The sequence below is a fragment of the Phascolarctos cinereus genome, unplaced genomic scaffold, assembly GCF_003287225.1.
Source record: "Phascolarctos cinereus isolate Bilbo 61053 unplaced genomic scaffold, phaCin_HiC Scaffold_726;HRSCAF=1367, whole genome shotgun sequence".
Classification (NCBI taxonomy): Eukaryota; Metazoa; Chordata; class Mammalia; order Diprotodontia; family Phascolarctidae; genus Phascolarctos; species Phascolarctos cinereus.
The window spans coordinates 410,527,101-410,547,060 of record NW_027556098.1 but is presented as its reverse complement, the minus strand read 5'-3'; the positions used below and the strand labels follow the sequence as shown (position 1 = coordinate 410,547,060).

The 19,960-nt window shown below is 51.8% G+C and overlaps 1 protein-coding gene across 1 annotated transcript; it reads right to left on the bottom strand.

Annotated features, from left to right (window-relative positions):
* Positions 1–9,471: 9,471 nt before the first annotated feature.
* AP2S1 (adaptor related protein complex 2 subunit sigma 1) lies at positions 9,472–15,009 on the bottom strand. Its single transcript, XM_020978434.2, has 5 exons — positions 14,779–15,009; positions 13,342–13,491; positions 10,241–10,354; positions 9,994–10,053; positions 9,472–9,859 (listed from the first exon to the last, which is right to left on the bottom strand). The coding sequence occupies exons 1-5, from the start codon at positions 14,992–14,994 to the stop codon at positions 9,758–9,760; spliced, it is 642 nt and encodes a 213-aa protein (XP_020834093.1). The 5' UTR covers positions 14,995–15,009; the 3' UTR covers positions 9,472–9,757.
* Positions 15,010–19,960: the final 4,951 nt, after the last annotated feature.

The window sequence follows — 19,960 nt, the reverse complement described above, 5'->3', positions numbered from 1 at the left end:
GCTAGCACACACCTGGCCTTGGCGTCAGCAGAGGAACCCCAGGTGAGGGACAGGCCAAGGCTGCTCGCTGCCACATAACACCGGCTCTTAAATAAATAATCAGAATGAGGCATGTAGATTGTCAGATCTCGGGCCAGATCCCCAGGTGTGGCTGGGGCACGGGGGCAGGGCCTGGCTTAGCTTACTCTTAGAGACTTAGATCCTTTCCCACCCTCTTCTCTGAAAGGAAAGTAAACAAGCCAGGTAGGTTCAGGAACAGAGCTGGATTTCATTCCTGGCCCCAAGATTCTCAAGAAGCAGGACCAGCCCCCTCCTGCCCTCACCCCCAACTCCCACCCTCATCTGGATCTTGTCTCCACTGACCATCCATACACGGCCCTCCCTCACTTCAATCCAACCCACTTGCTAGTCATGGCGTCCCTTTCCTGATGTCATGGGTCTTCTTTGAGAGCAAAGGACAAACAGTCCATATTCATAAGAGACTGACTCCCCCCACCCTGAACAGGTGGGGGTGAGTCAGTTAGTGTACAAGCATTTATTAAACACCATGAGCCAGGTACTGTGCTAAGGTGGGAAACCCGAGAGGGGTAAAGGCTAGGAGCTCTAGGCACCCAGCAGTGACAGCTTAGAGCCCCAGGGTTTGGTCTGGGACTTCTGAATAGAAAACTGAGCCGTGGGAAGAAAATTGAATTTGGAGTCACTGAACCTGGATTCAGATCCCAGCTCTACCACATTACCTGTGTCACCCAAATGCAGCCAGGTGGCACAAGGGTTAGAGAGCTGGGCCTGGAGTCATCAAGACCTGAGATCGATCTGACCTCACACACTTGCTGGGAAAGTCACTAGACTGCTATTTGCTTCAGTTTCCTCAACTGTAAAATGGGGCTAATAACAGCCCCTACATCCTAGGGTGGTTGTGAGAATCAAATGAGGTAAAATTTGTAAAGCGCTTAGCACAGTGCCAGGCACTTAGGGACTTGACAAATGCTTATGTAAAGAAACCTCCCTGGGCCTCCTTTTCTTTCCTGTTACATTTAATTTTATTTTTTTCTCAATTACATGTGAAAACCATTTTAACATTATTTTTAAAATTTCCAAATTCCCTTCCTCCTCCTTGAGAAGGCAAGCAATTTGACATAGATTATACATGTGCAGTCATGCAAAATATTTCCATAATAGCCATGTTGCAAAAGAAAATACAGGCAGAAAACCAAGAATAGAAAAGGAAGTAAAAAAAAAAAGTATGCCTTTTCAATCTGTATTCTCTGGAGGTGGGTAGAATTTTTCAGCATAAATCCTCCCGAGTTTTCTTGCATGTGGGACTCAGTTTCCTCATCCATCAAAAAAGAAGAGGTTGGACAAGAGAGCCTCTGAGGTGCGTTCTGATCCTAACTCTCATTATCCCTTGGAATCACTGTTTGGCCTGGGCTTCTCCTCATTGTCCCCCACACAAGGGTCCTGCTGCTTTTTCTATTTCTGAGTGAGCTGGAGGTTTGTATCAGTCTTTCCTCATCTCTGTCTCTCTCTCTCTCTGTCTTTTTCTCTGTCTCTGTCTCTCCTCTCTCTCTGTGTCTCTCTTCTCTCTCTCTCTTTCTCTCTCCCCTCCCTTTCTCTCTCTCTCTCTCTCTCTACTTGAGGGCAGGGTTGACGTGTTTAAGTCATCAATTTGGCCTCAGGATTTCCTGTAACCTTATACCCTGACCTCTCCTCTATGTCCCCAGAATTAGTAGGAACAGGTGTTAACCTGCCTCAGTAAGCTTTGACCTCTGTCTGTACCCAGATACTTCTTAGTCACAGGGGGTAGGTTGGGGGAGAGGGGCAGACCAGAGATGGGAGAGGAACAGAGAAGTCCAATTCACTGGATGCCTAGAACCTTAGAATCATAGAATTTGAGTGCTGGAAGGGAACCCAGTAGCCACCTGGTCTAACCCGTAAGCAAAAGGAATGCCCATAATTTGTTCAGGTGTTTTTCAGTTGTGTCCAGCTCTCTGTGACTTCACTTGGGGTTTTCTTGGCAAAGATACTGAAGTGGTTTGCTATTTCCTTCTCCAGCTCATTTCACAGATGAGGAAACTGAGGCAAACAGGGTCAAGTGACTTGCCCAGGGTCACACAGCTAGGAAGTGTCTGAGGCTAGATTTGAACACAGGAAGATGAGTCCACCTGACTCCAGGTCTGGCACTCTATGCACTATGTTGTCACCTAGTTATCCTATGGCCATAATAACACACCCTATAAATGGTCAACCAATCCTGTGTTTGAGGACCTCCAAGGAGGGAGAAACCACCACCTTTTACTGTGGCCTATTCTAGCTCTAACCATTAGGAAATGTTTCCTGATGTCAAGCCTGGATCTGCCTCTTTGCGAACTTCCTTCATTACTTCTGGCTCTGCCCAAGTCTGATCCTGATCACATCTTTCGGACAGACTTTCAGATACTTGAAAACAATTATCGTTCTCCCTCCCCCAACCCCCACACCCATCCCAGTCTTCTCATCAGGCTAAATATACCAGTACTTACGACCAATCCCCACATGGTACTGACTCAAGGCCCTTAGCTATCCTGGTTGTCCCCTTTGGACACTCTCTGGACAGCTTTTCAGTGTCCTTCCTAAGCCATGGGGCCCAGAACTGAATGCAGTACTCCAAATGAGGTCTGACGAGGGCCAGCACAGTGGCACCATCACTCCCACTTCCCAGAAGCCACAATCCTCTTAGGGCAGCCTGCTTGAATTAGCTTCTGTGGCTAATTTGGGGCTGGATCACCCTGCTGCCTCCTCTGCTTGCAGCCCCTTAAAAACCTCAGATCTTTTCCGGAACAGTTACTGCCCAACCATGGTTTCCCTGTCTTCTATTCATGAAGTTGATTTTTCTCCACCCAAGTGCAAGACTTTACCTTCGAGCCTAGTGAATTTCATCTTGTTATATTCTGCCCAATGCCCTCATGTGTCAAAATACTTTTGGATCCTGATGCTTTCTCCAGAGTGTTAGATGCTTCCTAGCTTGGTTTCATCTGCACATTTGATGAGCATACCATTTATGCCTTCATCTAAGGTGTTGATTGATAAACAGCTTAAACAGCACACAGCCAAGCACAGAGGCCTGGGGCTTTCCACTGGAGACTCCCTGCCACATCATCACTGAATATTTAATTATCATTCTTTAAGAATGGCCATGGGGGCCATAGGTGGCACAGTGGATAGAGCATCGGCCCTGGATTCAGGAGGACCTGAGTTCAACTTAACACTTACTAGCTGTGTGACCCTGGGCAAGTCACTTAACCCCATTGCTTAACCAAAAAAAAAAAAAAAAAGAATGGCCATGAAACCTGTTCTGAAACACATTCAGCTAGGGAGAGATCCGGGGCAGCACATGCTAAATCATCACCACCATCTTGACCACCATCTCCTCTCAGATCCTGATCTGAGATAGCCCAGTACCCTGAACCCAAGAGCCTTGGGAAAACAGTGTCCTCCAAACCACCAGACATGCTTCCAGTCCAGCCCCCATAGCCATCACTGGGAAGAGAGGTCATTGTCAAGAAGGGATCCCCCTTCTTCATCACTGCCAGCAACAATTGCTGACCAACTGCCCCCAATAGGGAGGTAAGGGCAGGAGATCTGGGAGTGGCAGCCCCCCACAGACCACCAGCCCTGTCTCTGACCCAGCCGTCTCAGCCATCACCCGGAGAAACGAACCCGTAGAGAAAGGGCCAACCACTCACAGAGAAGGCAAGCCAGCCTAGCTGAAGAAGACATTCTGAGAAAGAGACAGGATGAGAAAGCATGTTCTGGGCAAGCTGAATGACTACCACCACCCTCAGACTCTGATGGAGACAGCCCAGGACCCCAAGTCCAAGACCCTCAAGAGTAACAGAGAGGCCAATCCAGTGCCCACAGCCATCATCCCGGGAAGCAAACCCTGTGGAGATGCCTGGAAATTGCTTCTACATAGGGGCTACCTGAGGATTCATAAAGAAAAGTTTTTGTCCCAAAGTCCTTGGTGCTGTCAAATTATTCAGCATCAGAAACCAAACCATTTCATCAGAGGAAATGGCATTTAAGGAGAGTCATGACTGTCTGCTTTACTGCTAGCCCCTAAGGACCATGGGACGTTTCTATCTTACTTGTAGCTGAAACCTTCCCCATGTGTTCTCTCCCCCATGAGAATGTAAGCTCCCTGAGGCCAGGGGCTGCTTTGCCTATAGTAAGTGCTAAAGAAATATTCCATCCATCCACCCATCCATCTGTCTGTCCATCCATCCATCCACCTATCCAGCCATCCACCTATCCACCCATCCATCCACCTGTCCACCCGTCCATTCATCCACCTGTCCACCCATCCATCCGTCCATCCATTCATCCACTGTCTGGGTATTTTCTCCTCTTTCTGTCCATATTCTCCATAAGAATAGCATGAGATGCTCTATTGAGAGCTTTGCTGAAATCTATCTAAATTATATCCACGGCACCCTCCTCAGACACCAGTTTGGTAATCCTATAAAAAGGGGGAAAGGAGGTTAGGCCGGCATGATGTGTTGGGGATGAAGCCCTGTTCCTTCTCTACAATCACCGCTTCCCCTTCCAGATTTTCAACTCTCTTTAATGATCCATTCTAGAATTTTCCCTGGAACGGAAGTCCAGCCCACTGAGCTGCAATGAGCAGATTATATCCTCTTTCCTTTTTTTTTTTGATTTTTAAAAATTAATTTATTTTGAATTATCAACAATCACTTCCATAAGCTTTTGAGTTTTAAATTTTTCTCTCCCTCCCTCCCCACCACCCTCCCCAAGATGGCGCACAATTTGATATAGGCTATACATATTAAACATATTTCCACATTAGTGATGTTGTAAGAATTAGAACCAATAGGAGGAACCACCAGAAAGAGGAAACAAAACACAACAGAAGAAAAAAAAATACCAAATAGTATGCTTTGATCTGCATTCAAACTTTATGATTCTTTCTTCTTTGTGGATAGCGCTTTCCATCATGAGGCCTTTGGAGATGTCTTAAATCCTTGTATTGCTGAGAAGGGTTAAGTCTATCAATATCACACAACGTGGCTGTTTCTTTTTTTCTTTTTTTAAAATCACGATGGCATTTGTCCTTTGCCAGGCTTGTGGCACCCCGGCCTTTTGCATGATCTTTCCCAAGGCCATTCCAGCTGCCAGATCCCCTGTGGCTTCAAATCATCAAAGGCAGCAGAGGCTATCTCTTTCATTATCTTGGGTGTCTACGTCTTCTTCGCCCTTTTTTTATGCTGCCATTTTCATTGTAAAGATCATTCTTCTTTGCAGAGAAAACAGCAGAGAGAGAATAAAAGGATGGAGCAGCCCCGTATTTCCTCTGGTGTCAATTACTGTCTTCCCGTGCAAAGATCCTCTCTTTTGATCCGATGTGTTCTTTCCCAGGATGGCCAAGGCCCCCCAGAAAGGTTTGGGTCTTGTGATTCTGAGATTCAAGGAGGGCCACCCCAGCTAGAGAGAAGGGCCCCCTTTCTCAGAAACCGCTCTGACAAAGCTTTCTGTGGTTTCCTCACCCAGGCCACAGCTGTCTGGAGAGCAGTATTGGTTGGTGGGGGGGGTAACCGAGGGTCCAGGGGTTTCAAGGTCTCCAGAGCTTTCCCAAGCCCTGGGAGGGAAGCTCTCCAAGCAGATGAGTCACATTGTATACAAGAGGAAAGCAAAGCACAATCAACTTCGATGTAGATAAGAAAACTGAGAAACAGAACATGAGAACATAAGAACATGAGAAATAGAGTAAGAGAAATAAAACAAGTTGCTCAAGGTAAGCATTAGAGTGCAGGATTTGCACCCAGATCCTCTGATGCCTAGCTGAGGACTGTCCCATGGGACAGGGATACTGCCTCTGTCATGTGATCATGAGTGTCAGAACTGGCCTTTGTGCTCCTGGTTCCTGGCTCTGAGCTCAGCTGGCATTCTTTCCATAACATATCGCCTCCGGGAAAACCACTTGGAGGAGGAGGAAAACCACTTTGGGTTCCAGCTAGGGAAGGAAAAGTTACACTTTTCCCAAGATCCAGGCTCTCCCGCATTGGTCCAGACACTGGGAGATGGTTGGAAAGCCTAGGTCTGGCTGTTTCCATAGAAACAGCTGGGTCCTACCCCATCCCTCTGCTGAGTGAAAGGGATGAGGTTGCCATGACGACCCTCATCCTCAGCAAGATTCCTGAACAATCCAGCTTCTTACCCTCCCCCTCCAGTGAAGCCCTAGGTAATTCAGGACAAAAATGACTCTATTAGCTGCCCTGCAACATACAACCTTTCTTCCCTGCTCTGGTCCCCTCCCTTCCCCATCTGTCTGCTCCTCATCACTGGTCCCCCTGCTGTTCTCAGGGACCTGTCCACAGAGGTGAAGGAGGAGTTGTGGGGGAGGAGGCTATAGCGTACAGTGTCAGGACACCTGCGTGGGATTTCCCCCTTGAGGTCTTTGTGCAAAGCAGGTATGGTGATAGATGAACCCTAGTCTTTGTCCACATGTTCTATCATCCTCAAATTTCCAGGGCCCAAGATGAGCTCAGAGGAGCCAAGACTGAATCCACTCAGGTACTAAGATTCCCAGATCCTTGGAAGTGCTGACAGCCTGTTAGATTGGGGGGAGGGAAATGCAGAGTGGGTTAAGGGGTGGATAGTTTCTCCCTGGGAGGAGAAGTTAAGGCTGTGGTGGGAGTGGAGGAACCCTAAGACCCAGACATAGCTGGAAGGTGCCAAAAGCTGATGAGGAGGGGTGGCTAGTGGGGGGTTGCCCCCTTGAGGCTCTAGGCCTAGGGATGTAGAGGAGGTGGGTGGGAGCGGGGTGGAGGTAAGGATGGAATCGATGTCCCATCTCAGAAGAAACCTAGGGGCTGACTAGAGGGAGGAGAGAGGGCAGAAGAAAAGTGTCATGGGAACCTTGCCTCCTCTCCTGACCTTCACTTCCCAAGTCCAGCTGCAGGGGCCCAGGATGCCTCTGATCCAACCACTTCAGAGCACCTACCTCCTCCCTTTCAACTTTTAAAGGGCAGCTGGAGTCAGGAAGCCTGCCTAGCCAGAGCTTTGAGGTTGGGATGGAAGGAGCTGGAGAAGGCCCCAGCAGCTTGTCGGGAGATGGGGGGATGAGGATAGGTGTCTCCTCCTATACCTTTCATTCTCAAATTTGGCACTCCTTAATAGAAACCATTGTCACCACCCCTAGACTGGTGTATTCCAAACATCCCTCCTTCCATGTCTCCTAAGAGGGTTCCAGAGTGATTAAAATCTTGGAGAACCAGGGACTGCCATTTCAACAATGCCAACTTGTCCTCCCTAAAGCCACCCTGCTTTGGCAGAAGGGCAGGAAGTGGGATCCCCCACCAGGGGCCTGGAGACAAAGGCCTACACAGTGCTAGCATGTATATGGGGGCAAAGTGTTCTGTCTTCAGCTTGCCCCAGGACTGACAGAGCTTCCTGGGCCAATGTTCTGGAATTCTCCATCTAAGCTTCCAAGAGTCTCCCTTCCCAGGCACCGGGGATACTCCCCAAGCTTCCCCAACCATCCCAGGCCCTCTGGGAAGTTAAACGTGAGCCACTGTCCATGACCTTCCTGCAACTGGTTTAAAAATTATCCCCACCCCCACCGCCTCCAGCTCCCTTCTTAGATCCAGACCTTGCCCAGGCTTTGTTAATCAGTCCCTGGTGGGAGGGTGGGTCCACCTTCCAAACTTCACCCCTGCCCTCAATCCTTACTCCCCTAAAGAGATATTTGGACCTCATGGCCTAAGAGGCAGTGAGGGTGCCAGGTAGTCGGTGTCCTCCTTCCCTCCGTCTGTCCCTTCTTCCCTGGGCTGGGCCAGGAGATACCACGTCAGGTCTCTCCTCCATCTGGCACGTAAGCAGGTAGAAGAATCTGGCTATCCTCCATTTGAACTCGGAGCAAGGCCCAGCTTGGATCTCTACCAGTCACGGCAGGCCCACTGCTGACAGTTCCTCCTCCCAGGCTCCACATGCCCTTGGGGAAGAGGCAGCTTCTGGCTTCTTTGGGGGTGGGTGGAGAATTAGATGGGAGGAAAATCAAGGCTGCCCAAGGACAAGAACCATGACATGAGCAATACTTCAAAGGCATAATCTCACCAGAATCTCACAACATTTCTCCCAGTGCCTACAGCTAACTTTTATCCCCATTTCACAGAAGAGAAAACTTCTGGGAGGGAGACCAAGCGATGGGACCTGCCCATGGTCACACAGAGCTAGCATCTGAGGCTGGATTTGAACTCAGGTCTCTGGCACTCACGCTATCCCCATTGCCTCGATGCCCCACCTTAGAGATGACCTTCCAGGCTCCTCATCTGCCCACCTGTCTTCCTGGAGCACAGGGCTGAGTACCTGCACCTTCCTGCTGGGGAGGGAGGGGGGCAGCAACCCTGAGCCATCCTGGTTGACCAAGTGGTGAGAATCTCCCTCAGGCCCCACTTAGCACTTCTTGGGCCAGCCTGAAGAGGCCAGGAGAATGCTATTTTTGGAATTCTCTAGTGTTTATCATTGAACATTGGGAACATTATCTTCCCCACCCCCCACTTGACTGGAAGCTCCAGCTGGGCAGGGCCCATCCCCCAGGGTCTGGCACAGAACAAGCTCATTCAGTGTCTGCTGTAGCACACACGATAGCTCATCAAAGAAAATCAAGCTGCCTCCTTTTAAAGGTTAATAAAGTGAGGGCCAGAGAAGGCTCAAAGTCTGAGTCAGGATTCACACCCGGCTGCCTTTGCACTACCATGATGTGGGGGCTTGGCAAGCTGGCTCTCGGTGCCCCACTTCTGTTCTTGACTGGGGTTCTGAAGGGCCTGGCATCCACAACCTCTTTTCTCTCCCAACCTTGCCCTGGGTTGCATCACTCAGGATGGGAGGGTTGGAGAGGCAGGGCTTCCCCAGCTAAGAGCTTCAAGGCTCCTGGAGCCTGCCCAGCTGGGAGGCACCGAGGGAGCCGCCCCACTGGGAGGCCCAGGTGTCCAGTGCCAGCTAGGCAGGGGGCGGGGCTTCCACGTCTCTCCCAAGGCCTGAGGATCACCTCCAGCCCTCTCCTCCTCCGCCCACCACTATCGAGGTACTGGAGGGGAGATGGGGAACCTTCAGAAAGCCACTGGCCAGGTACAGAAATGGCACCCCAGGAACCCCACTGGGGGTGAGCAGGCAAGAGACACCGTAGACTTGGGCTGAGGCTCTCCATCTATCTCTGCCTGGCCTTGTCTCTTTCCACCCCTGTAAAATGAGGAGGCCAGGGCTGGACTCGAGGGGCTCTCCGAGGCCTCTTTCTGCCCCAATAGTCTATCTCTCATTCAAAATCTCTTAAGATCCAAAGAGTTGGAATTTTAGTCCTAAAAAGCCCTGGGACTTTCAAAGCTCAGGGCCCAGACTCGGGCACCAAGAGGAGACTGGGAAAAGCAGACAAGGGGGCCCAGGAAGAGGCTCCACCAAGGGGAGAAGGCAGTGGGCAGGCCAGGTCCACAACTTTATTGGGAGCTCCAAGTACACACATATGTACACATGCACACGCACACACACACAGGCTTGTTCACATGCTCACAACATCTCTGCCATGACAGCAGGGTTACAGGGTCTATGGCACACACACAGGGGTCTCCCCTCCTCCTGATCCCGGCCAGGGTGTGGTCCCACCGTCCCAGACGGTAAACTCAGAGCATCTGCTGGGGAATGGGGGGAGGAGGACAGAGGGGCAGGGGCTGGGGGTGGGCGTCCCGGGCTGGGGACCACCTGGGCCCCCTCATTCCAGGGACTGCAGCATCAAGAGCTGTTTGAGCACCTTCGTCTGGCTTGTCTCTCGGATCTCGCCAGCCAGGAACATCTCATCCACCACCGTGTAAACCTGCAGAGAGAGGGGGCCAGAGGCAGGGCTGGAGGGTGGGCAGCTGGCCTTGGAGAGTCCCTAGCTTGGGGTGCTGGCTCAGTGGGGAGGAGAATCTGGATCTCTGGGCCTCCCGCAACCCCAGCAGTCCCTACCTTGTAGAAATTGAAGACGAGGTCCAGCTCACAGACATTGTGGAAATATTCGTTTAACACCTAAGAGGCAGAGAAACAGAGGCAGTAAGGGGCTGGCTGGAAGACGGCTTTGTTAGAAGGCAAGGGCAGCTCTCCCCTTCTCCTTGGAGCCAGGATGCCCCCACCTGGGGCGCTGGCTGACCCCCCCCCTCCATTTCCCCCCTCCCGCCCTGGTCTCAGGGTCCCTCTGAGCAGCCCCCAGGCCCACCTCCACGAAGTTGTGGATGGCCTCCAGGTAGGCCAGGTTGTTGTCGTTGACATCCACACAGATGCAGAAGTAGAGGCCGGCGTAACGGCGATAAATGATCTTGAAGTTGCGGAACTGGAGGCAAGGGGGGGACAGAAGCCAAAAGTCAGGGCTGAGAGGGCCATCAGTGCCCACTGCAGCCAGCTCACTCGCCAGCCAAAGGCCCAGGGGGCAGGGGGCCTCCCCTGAGGTCACCCAGGCAGGCAATGGGAGGTGGGGGTGGCTGAGCCTGGCTCATGGCATTGATGCCTTCAGCTGGCCAAGAGGCAGAGACATATGAAAGGAGGGAGAGAGAAAAGAAAAGACAGAAGGAGGAAGAGGAGAGGGAAGGAGAGAGGGGAGAGGAGAGGGAAGGAGAAGGGAGAGGAGAGAAAGACAGGATGGGGACAGAGAAGAGAGAAAGAAACGGGGACAAACCAGAGACAGAGACAGAAGCAGGTAATATACAATGATGGACCAGCAGGGCTAGAAAGGACCTCAGAGACCATCTCAAACAAACCCCTTTATTTGACAGAAGAGGAAACCGTGATTCCAAGCACAGCCAGGCCCAGAAAGCAGGCCTGTCTGGGCCCTCTGCACTGCCTCCGGCTTAGAGGAAGACCTGCGAAGAGCCTCAAACATAGACCCAGAGAGACCAGAACTCCTACAAGAGAGCAGGAGGAAGCTTCCAAATCCTCTAGTGAGCCTTTATTTTGTGGAAAGGGACTTGACCACGGCCACCTGGCAAGGTCTGTGAGGGGCTGAGCCTCTGGACCCCCAGGCTAGGGCTTGGGCTAGACAGGCCCGAGGACGACCAGTTTGGCCTTAACTCTTACAGGTGAGACAACAGAGAGCTGAGGGGAACAGGGACTCCTCAGGGACACAGCAGTCTGCAGTGATGCTCAGACCTTCTCTCCTCCCTGGGCTGGCTTCCTCCCTTTTTCTTGGCTGGTGTACCAGCCTTCTCAGAGGGTCCTAAAATCAAGTGTTAGGAGAGAGGCCTTGGACCCCAGAACAACAAAGCAGCCACCTCATCTACTTTAATCCCCTCATTACAAAAAGATGGAAGAGAGGGGATGTGACTCATTCAGTGTCACAGTTTAAAACAGGAAAGAGCCCTGGCTCTGCAGGCAGGAGGATCTGGGTTCAAGTTCTGGCCCTGCCATTTGCTACCCTTGGGACCCCGGGCAAGTCCCTCAATTTTCTGGGCTTCCATTTTCTTATCTATAAAACGAAGGAGTTCAATTAAGTTCAATTCAACCAGCATCGCCAGGCACGGGAGGTGATCCAAAGGCAAATATGACTCAGCTCCTGCCCTTAAGAAGCTTCCATTCTCCTGGGGGAAATAGTACATACACAATACAATATACAGAAGGCCTGGGTTCGAGTCCCTCTGGGCTGTAAAACGAGGGGGTTAGCCTGGACAGGCAGCACCTGGCTTCCTGGGCTGGTCCTCCTGCCCCATGCTGCCCTGGCACCAGCCAGAACGAGCCCCAAGTTCCACCACCCCATTTCTGGGTCTCGTCTTTGGAGATGGACCTGAAACGCCCTCATTCCCTCCAGGGCTTGCGGTGGGAGCATCGCGCCCTCGTGTGGCCCAACAGGGAACTACAGCCGGGCTGTCTAGGTTGAAGAGGCCTTGGGGACAGGATGGTGGGGGAGTCAGTGGGAAGACGGAGAGGCCCAGGAGTCAGAGGGAGAAGCCTGGAAGCAGGGATGGGAACCTGCAAGGTGGACATGTGGGAAGCAGCAGAGGCCTGTGCCCTCCCTGTTCTCCCCTCAATGCTGCTATTTGACAATGGAGGCCTTCCCGTACATTACTCCTTTCCAAGGTCCTCTAGGGTCCAGCCACATCGGCCTTTTGCTTTTCCTCATAAACGAAACTCCACTTCTCATCTCCATGCCTGGAATGCCTGCCCTCCTCACTTCCGCCTGGTAGAACCCCTGGCTCCTCTCAAGCAGCACCTCTTCCAGGAAGCCTTCCCTCCTGCCCCAAGGTGGGGATACCTTGTGGTCTAAAGTGCCTCTCCGTACCCTGTATCTTGTAAGGCTGTGCTGACATACATAACCTTCTCCATAGGATGTAAGCTGCTTGAAGGCAGGGACTGTCTTGTGTTTATGCTGTAAACCCACGGCACATAATAATGAAACGATGAAGATGCACAGAGCTAGTATTATGCTAGTGCCAGGCACAGGAGAGGATCCACAGATAAACACGGCTCAGTCTCTGCCCTTCTCCTGGGAGAAACAAACATGTACACAGGAAAGTATGCAGAAGGGCTGGGTTCAAATCTCACCACTGATTGCATTACAAGTATCATCCCATGTGAGCCTCACAACAACCCTGCCAGGTAGGTGCTATTGCTATCATCCCCATTTCACAGAGGGAACGGAGGCAGAGAGAGGTGATGTGGCTTGCCCAGGGTCACTAGGTAGTAAACGGCTGAGGCCTGATTTGAACTTAGGTCCCCCTAGTGGCCTTTATTCTTGTTGACAGAAAGAGCGATTCTGCTCTTCAAGGGGCATTCTCCAGCATCTGCCTGCAGGCCTCCACTGCTGCAGAAGCCAGCACTGCCCACGGCGGCCCATGCCTCTCTGGGGAGCTTTGAATTTGGAAAAGTGTTTCCTTACAGACAGCCCAAACCTGCCAGTCAGTAACACCCACTTAGGGTCAAGCAAAGCAACCCTAAGCCCTCCTCCACCCCTTAAAGACTTCGACTGTGCCCCCAGAGTCTTCTGGTCTGCCAGGTAAGCACCCTAGTGCTGTCCCCAGACCTCTGTCTGGTGCACTCTCCAGCCCTCTCATCACCACGATGACGCCCCCCTCCCCTAGGATATGAATATTAACTAACATTCATGTAGATCCATTTTAGGCTGGCAAAGCCCTTCACAATATCATCTCATTTGAGCCTCACGACAACCCTGGGAGGTAGGAGCAATTATTATCCTCAGTTTACAGATGCAGAAACTGAAGCTGAATTAAACTTCCCGCACCACCCAGCTGCCTTATTGATGTCCTTCCCAAAACATGAGGCCCAGAAGAGAGGAGGTCCTGAGGTGAGCGCTGGGGGGAGAGCATTCACCTCCACAAAATTGGTGTGCTTGGCATCCCGGACTGTGACCACAGCATGGACCTCCTCGATCAGCTTTTGCTTCTCGTCATCGTCAAACTGCATGTACCACTTGGCCAGGCGGGTCTTGCCTGCTCGGTTCTGGATGAGGATGAATCGGATCTGAGAAAAGACAGGAAGCTATGAGCTGGGGAAGGGGGTGTGGGTGTGGGCAGGGTCAGAGGTGGCAAAGCCCGGAGGGGATGTGCTCATGAGGAATCTCTGTCCTTTCTTGACCCATCCTGGTTACCTCCCCCATGGAATCTGCCATAGTCTCCCCCCACCTTAGGCCTTGGGACACTGCGGGGGGGGGGGGGGAGATTTCTGCTGGTCTGTACTCCCTGGACCTGAGTCATCCTGCTCAGCTGCCTTGGGGGACACTCTGGCTGCTGAGCTCAGGCCAACTGCTTCCTGCCATTACCAGGAACTAGCCCAGCCCCAGGGAAGTGAGGAAGAGGCAGAGGGATTGAGGACAGGAGCAGGGCTATTAACTGCAGGTCCCAGATGCCACCCTCCCCTCTGGGCTCAACAGGTCCTAAACTACTCCCTCCAGGTTCCCAAGTTCTCCGCTCTGCTCCCTCCCTTCCAGGGTCCCCTGATCTACCTCCCTTCTCCCAGGCTCTAATCTCCCCCAATTCTATACTCCCCCTCTGCTGTCCAGGCGCCCAGTTTCTAAACCCCCTGTCTCTCTTCAGCGATTCCAGGACCCAAGCTCCCCTCCCCCTTCAGGGGTCTTCCAGGTTCCAAGCTCCTGCTCCCCCTTCCCCTCTGGGTGCCTTCTAGGTCCCAAGCTCCGCTCCCCCTCCAGGTGTCTTTTAGGTCTCAAGCTCCCCTCCCCCTCCAGGTGCCTTCCAGGTCCCAAGCTACCCTTCCTCCTCCTCCCCACATCCCTCCAGCTGTCTTTTAGGTCCCAAGCTTCCCTTCCCCCTCCAAGTGTCTTCCAGGTCTCAAGCTCCCCTCTCCCTTCGGGTGTCTTCCAGGTCCCAGTTTCCTCTTTCTCCTCCCCATCCCCCTCCAGGTGTTTTCTAGGTCATAAGCTCCCCCTCCCCCTCCGGGTGTCTTCCAGGTCCCAATATCCCCTTCCTCCTCTCCATACCCCTCCAGGTGTTTTCTAGGTCCTAAGCTCTCCCCCCCCCTCCGGGTGTCTTCTAGGTCCCAAGCTCCTCTCCAGGTGGCTGGGTTCTCCCTGCCCACCCCTCCCCTCCTGCAGACACCCCCCCCCCCGGCCCAGCGCTTCCTTCCATGTTCTCTCTTCCCCCACCTCCCCCTTGGTCTGTCCCGGCTCCGTTAATCCAGGGCGCGGCCAGAACCAGCGGACCCGGCCTAGGGGGAGGTGCGGGGGGATGGAGAAGCCGGGCCCAGAGAAGGCTGACGGGGCCCCAAGATTCTTGGCCGCGCGATCCTCGTTACCATGGCGATCCCTCGGGGTCGAGCCCCCACCCCGATCTCCCCGATCTCCGGGGTCCCGCGGAGACTGGGTGACTTCCAAAGCCGCGGCTTCAGGCTGCTGTCCGGGCCGCAGCCGAAACGGACATCCGGTACGACACCTCCCTTCCGCGCGGGGGCCGCTGGGATTTGTAGTTCAGGGCCTTGGTCATTGGCGCACAGTCGCCCCCTTCCCAGCATGCTCCGCTCTTCTCAGCTCCTCCCGCCCCGGGAGTCATAGCTGCGGCAGCACGACCTTGGACGCCAGGGGGCACCATTTCCCCACGGCTTTCGAAAGGCCGCGAGTAGTGGAAAGAACTCGGTAGTAGAAATCTAAGGCCCTACGCTTAAACGCCACTCTGTCGCCTCCTAGCTTTGTGACTGGCCTTAGTCAAGCTTATTCCCCCCCAGGAAGCCCAGTTGTCTCCTCTGACCCTAAGATCCCCAGGGCTGCATTCTGGGAAGTGCAGTCCTGAAACTAATACTCCCACAGAGCAGATGTCCCCAGGATTCAGATGAGCTCTGGGGTCCAGGTCGTGACCTCTTACAGAGAAAGAACCCTAAAACTTGGGATGGAAGAGGTCAAGGCCCCTCTTGACTCCACCCCTGGCCGTTCACTGGCCCTGAAGAGGCCTTCTCAGACAAAAGCTTGTTCTGATTGGCCCATTTCCCATCTCTGCCAAGGACCTCTTTCTCCCATTGGCTTTTCCAAGAGCTCCTCTGCCTGGCTAGTTTAGAATCCCCTCCAGGGAAGTGAGGGATAGAGGCTTCAGCTGATTTGGTTCTGCTCCAGATCCTACCTTTGACATAAGGGAAAGGAGTGCTTACTGTGTGACCCTGGACAAGTCACTTAACTTCTCAGGGACTCGGTTTCCTCATCAGTAAAATGAGTTTGGATTCAAAGGCCTCTAAGATCCAACCATGACTCAATTGGGGTCAGTCAGCAAGCATTACTTAATTGCCTGCTATATGCTAGGCACTGTGCCAAGCTGGGCAGGGACAGGACACTCAAAGAAAAACAGTTCCTGCCCTCTGGGAGTTCACAGTCTAACCAAGGAGACAACATAACGCACAACTATACAAAGCATACATAGGAAATCAACAGAGGGAAGGCACCTGCATGAGGAGGGTTCAGGAAAGGCTTCCTGCAGGAGGTGGGATTTTAGCTGGGACTTCAAGGGAGCTGGGAGGCAGAGATGTAGAGGGAGAGCATTCCAGACATGGAAGATAAAAGTGAAAATGCCCACAGGAGGAAGTGGGAGATGGAGTGCCCAGCAGCAAGGACAGCAAGGAAGCTGGGGTCACCACATCATCGAGTATGTGTAGGGGTGCTAAAGAAGTAAAAGACTGGAAAAGTAAGGAAGGGGAAGCCTATAAAGGGCTTTGGACAGAGGGTTTGATATTTGATCCTGGAGCTGATAAGAAATCACTGGGATTTATCTAACAGGTGAGTGACAGGGGTGGACCTACACTTTAGAAAAATCACTTTGCTGGCTAAATGGAGAACAGATCAGAGTGGGGAGAGACATGAAGACAGACCCACTCACAGGCTCCTTCAGCAATACGGGGTGATGAGGTAGGAGCACCAAAGTGGGGGCAGTGTCAGAGAAGAGAAGAGGGCAGTGCCAGCCCTTGGCAACAGCTTGGATGCTGGGGAAGGGGTGAGAGAGAGTGAGGAGTCCAGGGAGTGTGGAGTTGACCTCTACAGTGAGGCTGGAGGTGGGAGGGGCTTTAAGGAAAGAGACAGAGTTCCATTCTGGACACATGGAGTTTAAGATGTCTACCGGAATCCAGTTCCAGATGTCTGAAAGGCACCTGGAGATTTGAGATTAGAGGTCAAGAGAGAGTTTGGGGCAGGGAAGGTAGATATGAGGATCATCTGCAAAAAGATGGTAATTCAATCCATGGCAGCTGATAAGATCACTCAGCAAAGCAGAATGGAAGAAGAGAAGGCAGCCCAGGACATGGCCCTGTGGGACCCCTGCAGTCAAAGGGTGTGATCGGAAGCAGGACCCAGCAAAGGAAACTGAGGAGTAGTCTGAGAGGTAGGAAGAGAATCAGGAGAGAGCAGAGAAAGCCTAAAGAGGAAAGTGATTGACAGTACCAGAGGCTGCAGAGACTTCAAGAATGAGAACCCAGAAAAGGCCACTGGATTTGGCAGCCAGGCGGCACTTCAGTGGACAGGGTGTCAGCCCTGGAGTCAGGAGGCCCTGAGTTCAAATTCAGCCTCAGAGACTTACCAGCTGTGTGACCCTGGGCAAGTCACTTCACCCTGCTTGCCTCAGTTTCCTCAACTGTAAAATGAGTGCTAGAGAACGAAATGGCAAACGTTTCCCGTGTCTCTGCCCAAAAAAAGGCAAACAGGGTCATGAAGAGCTGGGCACGACTGAAATGACTCAACAACTAAGTTGAGTCACACTCTGCATTTCACCACAGCAGCTTCATGTAAGAATAGCTGAGTGTTTTCTATGTGTGTCCGTGGCTTGACCCCCTGCTAAGCTCCATGAAGGCTGGGAGCTCGGACTATGTAAATAGCAGTACTTCTGGGGCCCTATAGGCAGGCACTGAGTAAATGTCTTGGAGAGGAGGCCCACTCCCAACATCCGAATACAGACAAGGTTGCAGAGGGCCATAGGTTGAAGGGACCGGGGCAGACAACTTCCCCTCATTTTACAAAACCCCCTTTGAGAGGAGGTTTGCTCAAGGCCACACAGATAGGAAGAGGCAGAACCGGGACTTGAAGCCGGGTCCTCCTGGGTCCTAATCCAAAGTCCTCTGGGCTACACCAGATGGATTCCACCAAAGTCAGCAAAAGCAGCTCCACTTCTCCCCTCCCTCCACTCCCAATCCCCCAGGGAGCTCCCTGTTGCAAAATCCTGGGAGGGGCAACGAAGTGGGGACCCTTTGGGCAAAGGCTGCCTTCTTGAACCTGGGTCAGAGAAAAAGCAGGGGCTGGTAACCTCCTGGTGGAGGCAGTCCTCGGGGCCTGGAGGGGTTGCTTGAGACTGCTAGAGAGCAGCTCGGCTTGGCAATCCTTATGTAAATCTGCTAATTGTTTACTTGTCTGTTTATTTTTACTGGAGCCGAGGCCTGGCACGGGTGTGGGGGAGGAGGCTTCCTTCTGCTACATACCCCGAGGTGAGCTTTCCGGGCCTAACAGAATGGGAAAGGCACTAGCTCAAAGACAGAGGGTCTGGGTTCAAATCCCAGCATGGCGTGACCTTGCTAGTGGTACGACCTTACGTGGCCTCTTTGGGCCTCAAATTCCTCATCTCTAAAAGGAGATTTTTTTCAGCTAGATGGCCTTTGAAGTCCTTTTAAGTTCTAGATTTTTATCAATAATCTTGTGATTTAAATCTACTGGAAGCAGCATTCAATTTGAAATTCTGGGTTTCAAGTTGGAAAATCACTTACTACATTCACGTCCTTGGGCAAGGGACCCCTTCTCTGGGATCTAGTTTCTTTTTCTGTAAAATGAGGTGGTTGGGCCAGATTCAGTCAGAGAAGTAATTATTAAATGCTTACCACTTGCCAAGATTCTGGGGATACAAAACAAAATCCCTGGGGCCTACCAATGCTAAATCTGCTCTGTGAGATCAAAGGCACTACTATCTGTCAAATGCTTAGCACAGTGCTTGGAACACAGAAGGTGCTCCTCTTTTCCCCCCTGCCTCCCATTCCTGGGGGTGGGGTGGTGCCAGCCTCAGAAACAAGGCCCTCTGACAGGCTGCTGGGTTTACCAGCTCATCAGTCTCAGACTGGCAGATCTGGGCTAGCCATCCCCTAAGGGGCTCCTCCCCTTGAGGTAACTCTTCCCACCCGACTCCCCCCTCTTTCCCTCTTCCAACTGTCCTGTCTTTTACTCATCTGCAACCTCCTGATTATACCACATTGGAATGTAAACTTCATGAGGATATGGCTGTTCATTTCTGCCTTCTCGGCACTCAGTCCCAAACCTGGCAATAACAAGCATATCTTAACCAACTACTTCTGCTAGAAAGCCAGCACAGCCTAGTGGACAGAGCTGGCTGTGGAGCAAGGAAGACCTGGGCTTCCAGGCCTCTGCATGACCCTGCGAAAATAACTTAACCTCTCGAGGTGGTACTTTGCCCAATGGTCCGGCAAATTCCAGAGAATATGCTGACCTGCATAGGTAGAAGGAATCTTCTCACCGGGGTGGTCTGGACCAATGAAATCAATCCACATTCATTAAAGCTCCTATTACAGTACCAGGTAGGCACTGGGCTAAACACTGGGGAGACAAAGAAAAACAAGACAGTCCCTGCCCTCGAGGAGCTAATGGGAAAGACAAATAAATAAATATGTATAAACAAATCACAGATTTATTTTAATTATTTGCTTAGTGCTAGGAATCTAAAACAAAAAATGAAACAGTACCCACCAAAGGACTTGCCAAGTAAATCTTAAGTAGTTATGGAGGGTGGGCTCTAGCTACTGGGGGGAACCAGGACAGAAGGTGGTACCGGATCAGATCTTGAGGGAAGTAAGGGGATCTATGAGGCCAGAAGTGAGGAGGCTGTACATTCCAGGCACAGGGCATGACCAAGGGACAAAGGCCAGGAAACTGGACGTACATGAGTTTGGCTGGACCTACCTCAGAGCGTGTGAAGAGGAGTCAGATGGAATTAGGCTGAAACCTGAGACCAACTTGTAAAGAATTCAGAATGCCAGACAGAGGAGTTTCTATTTGATTCAACAAATGCTTATGAATTTTAACCAAAACAGGGAACTCTCAGATCACCTCTTATAAGGTATCAGTCAGCAAGCATTTATGTTAAAAGGTAAAACAAACGTAAGGCCAGGGACTGGACCTGGTGATTTCATTGGTATAGGGAACATCAGGGTGGAGAAAATCTCTCTTCCAACACAGGTCAGCACTGCCTTTGCAACTTGAGAGTGGCCCAGAGCCTGGGAGGTTAAGGATCACAGCCAAAGTGTGGGCAGGATTGAAATCCAGGTTTACATCCTGGGGGTGGTGGGGTGTGGCACGGACAGTACTGATTAAGAACCTACTATTTGCTAGGTACTCTGGGAAGCATTTTACAAGTATTATCTCATCAGGCACCATCATTCCTCCAAAAAGACAAACACACTAAAGCAATAGTGGTAGGTATCTAAAAAGAAGCTGGTCTCCACAGCCCCTTCC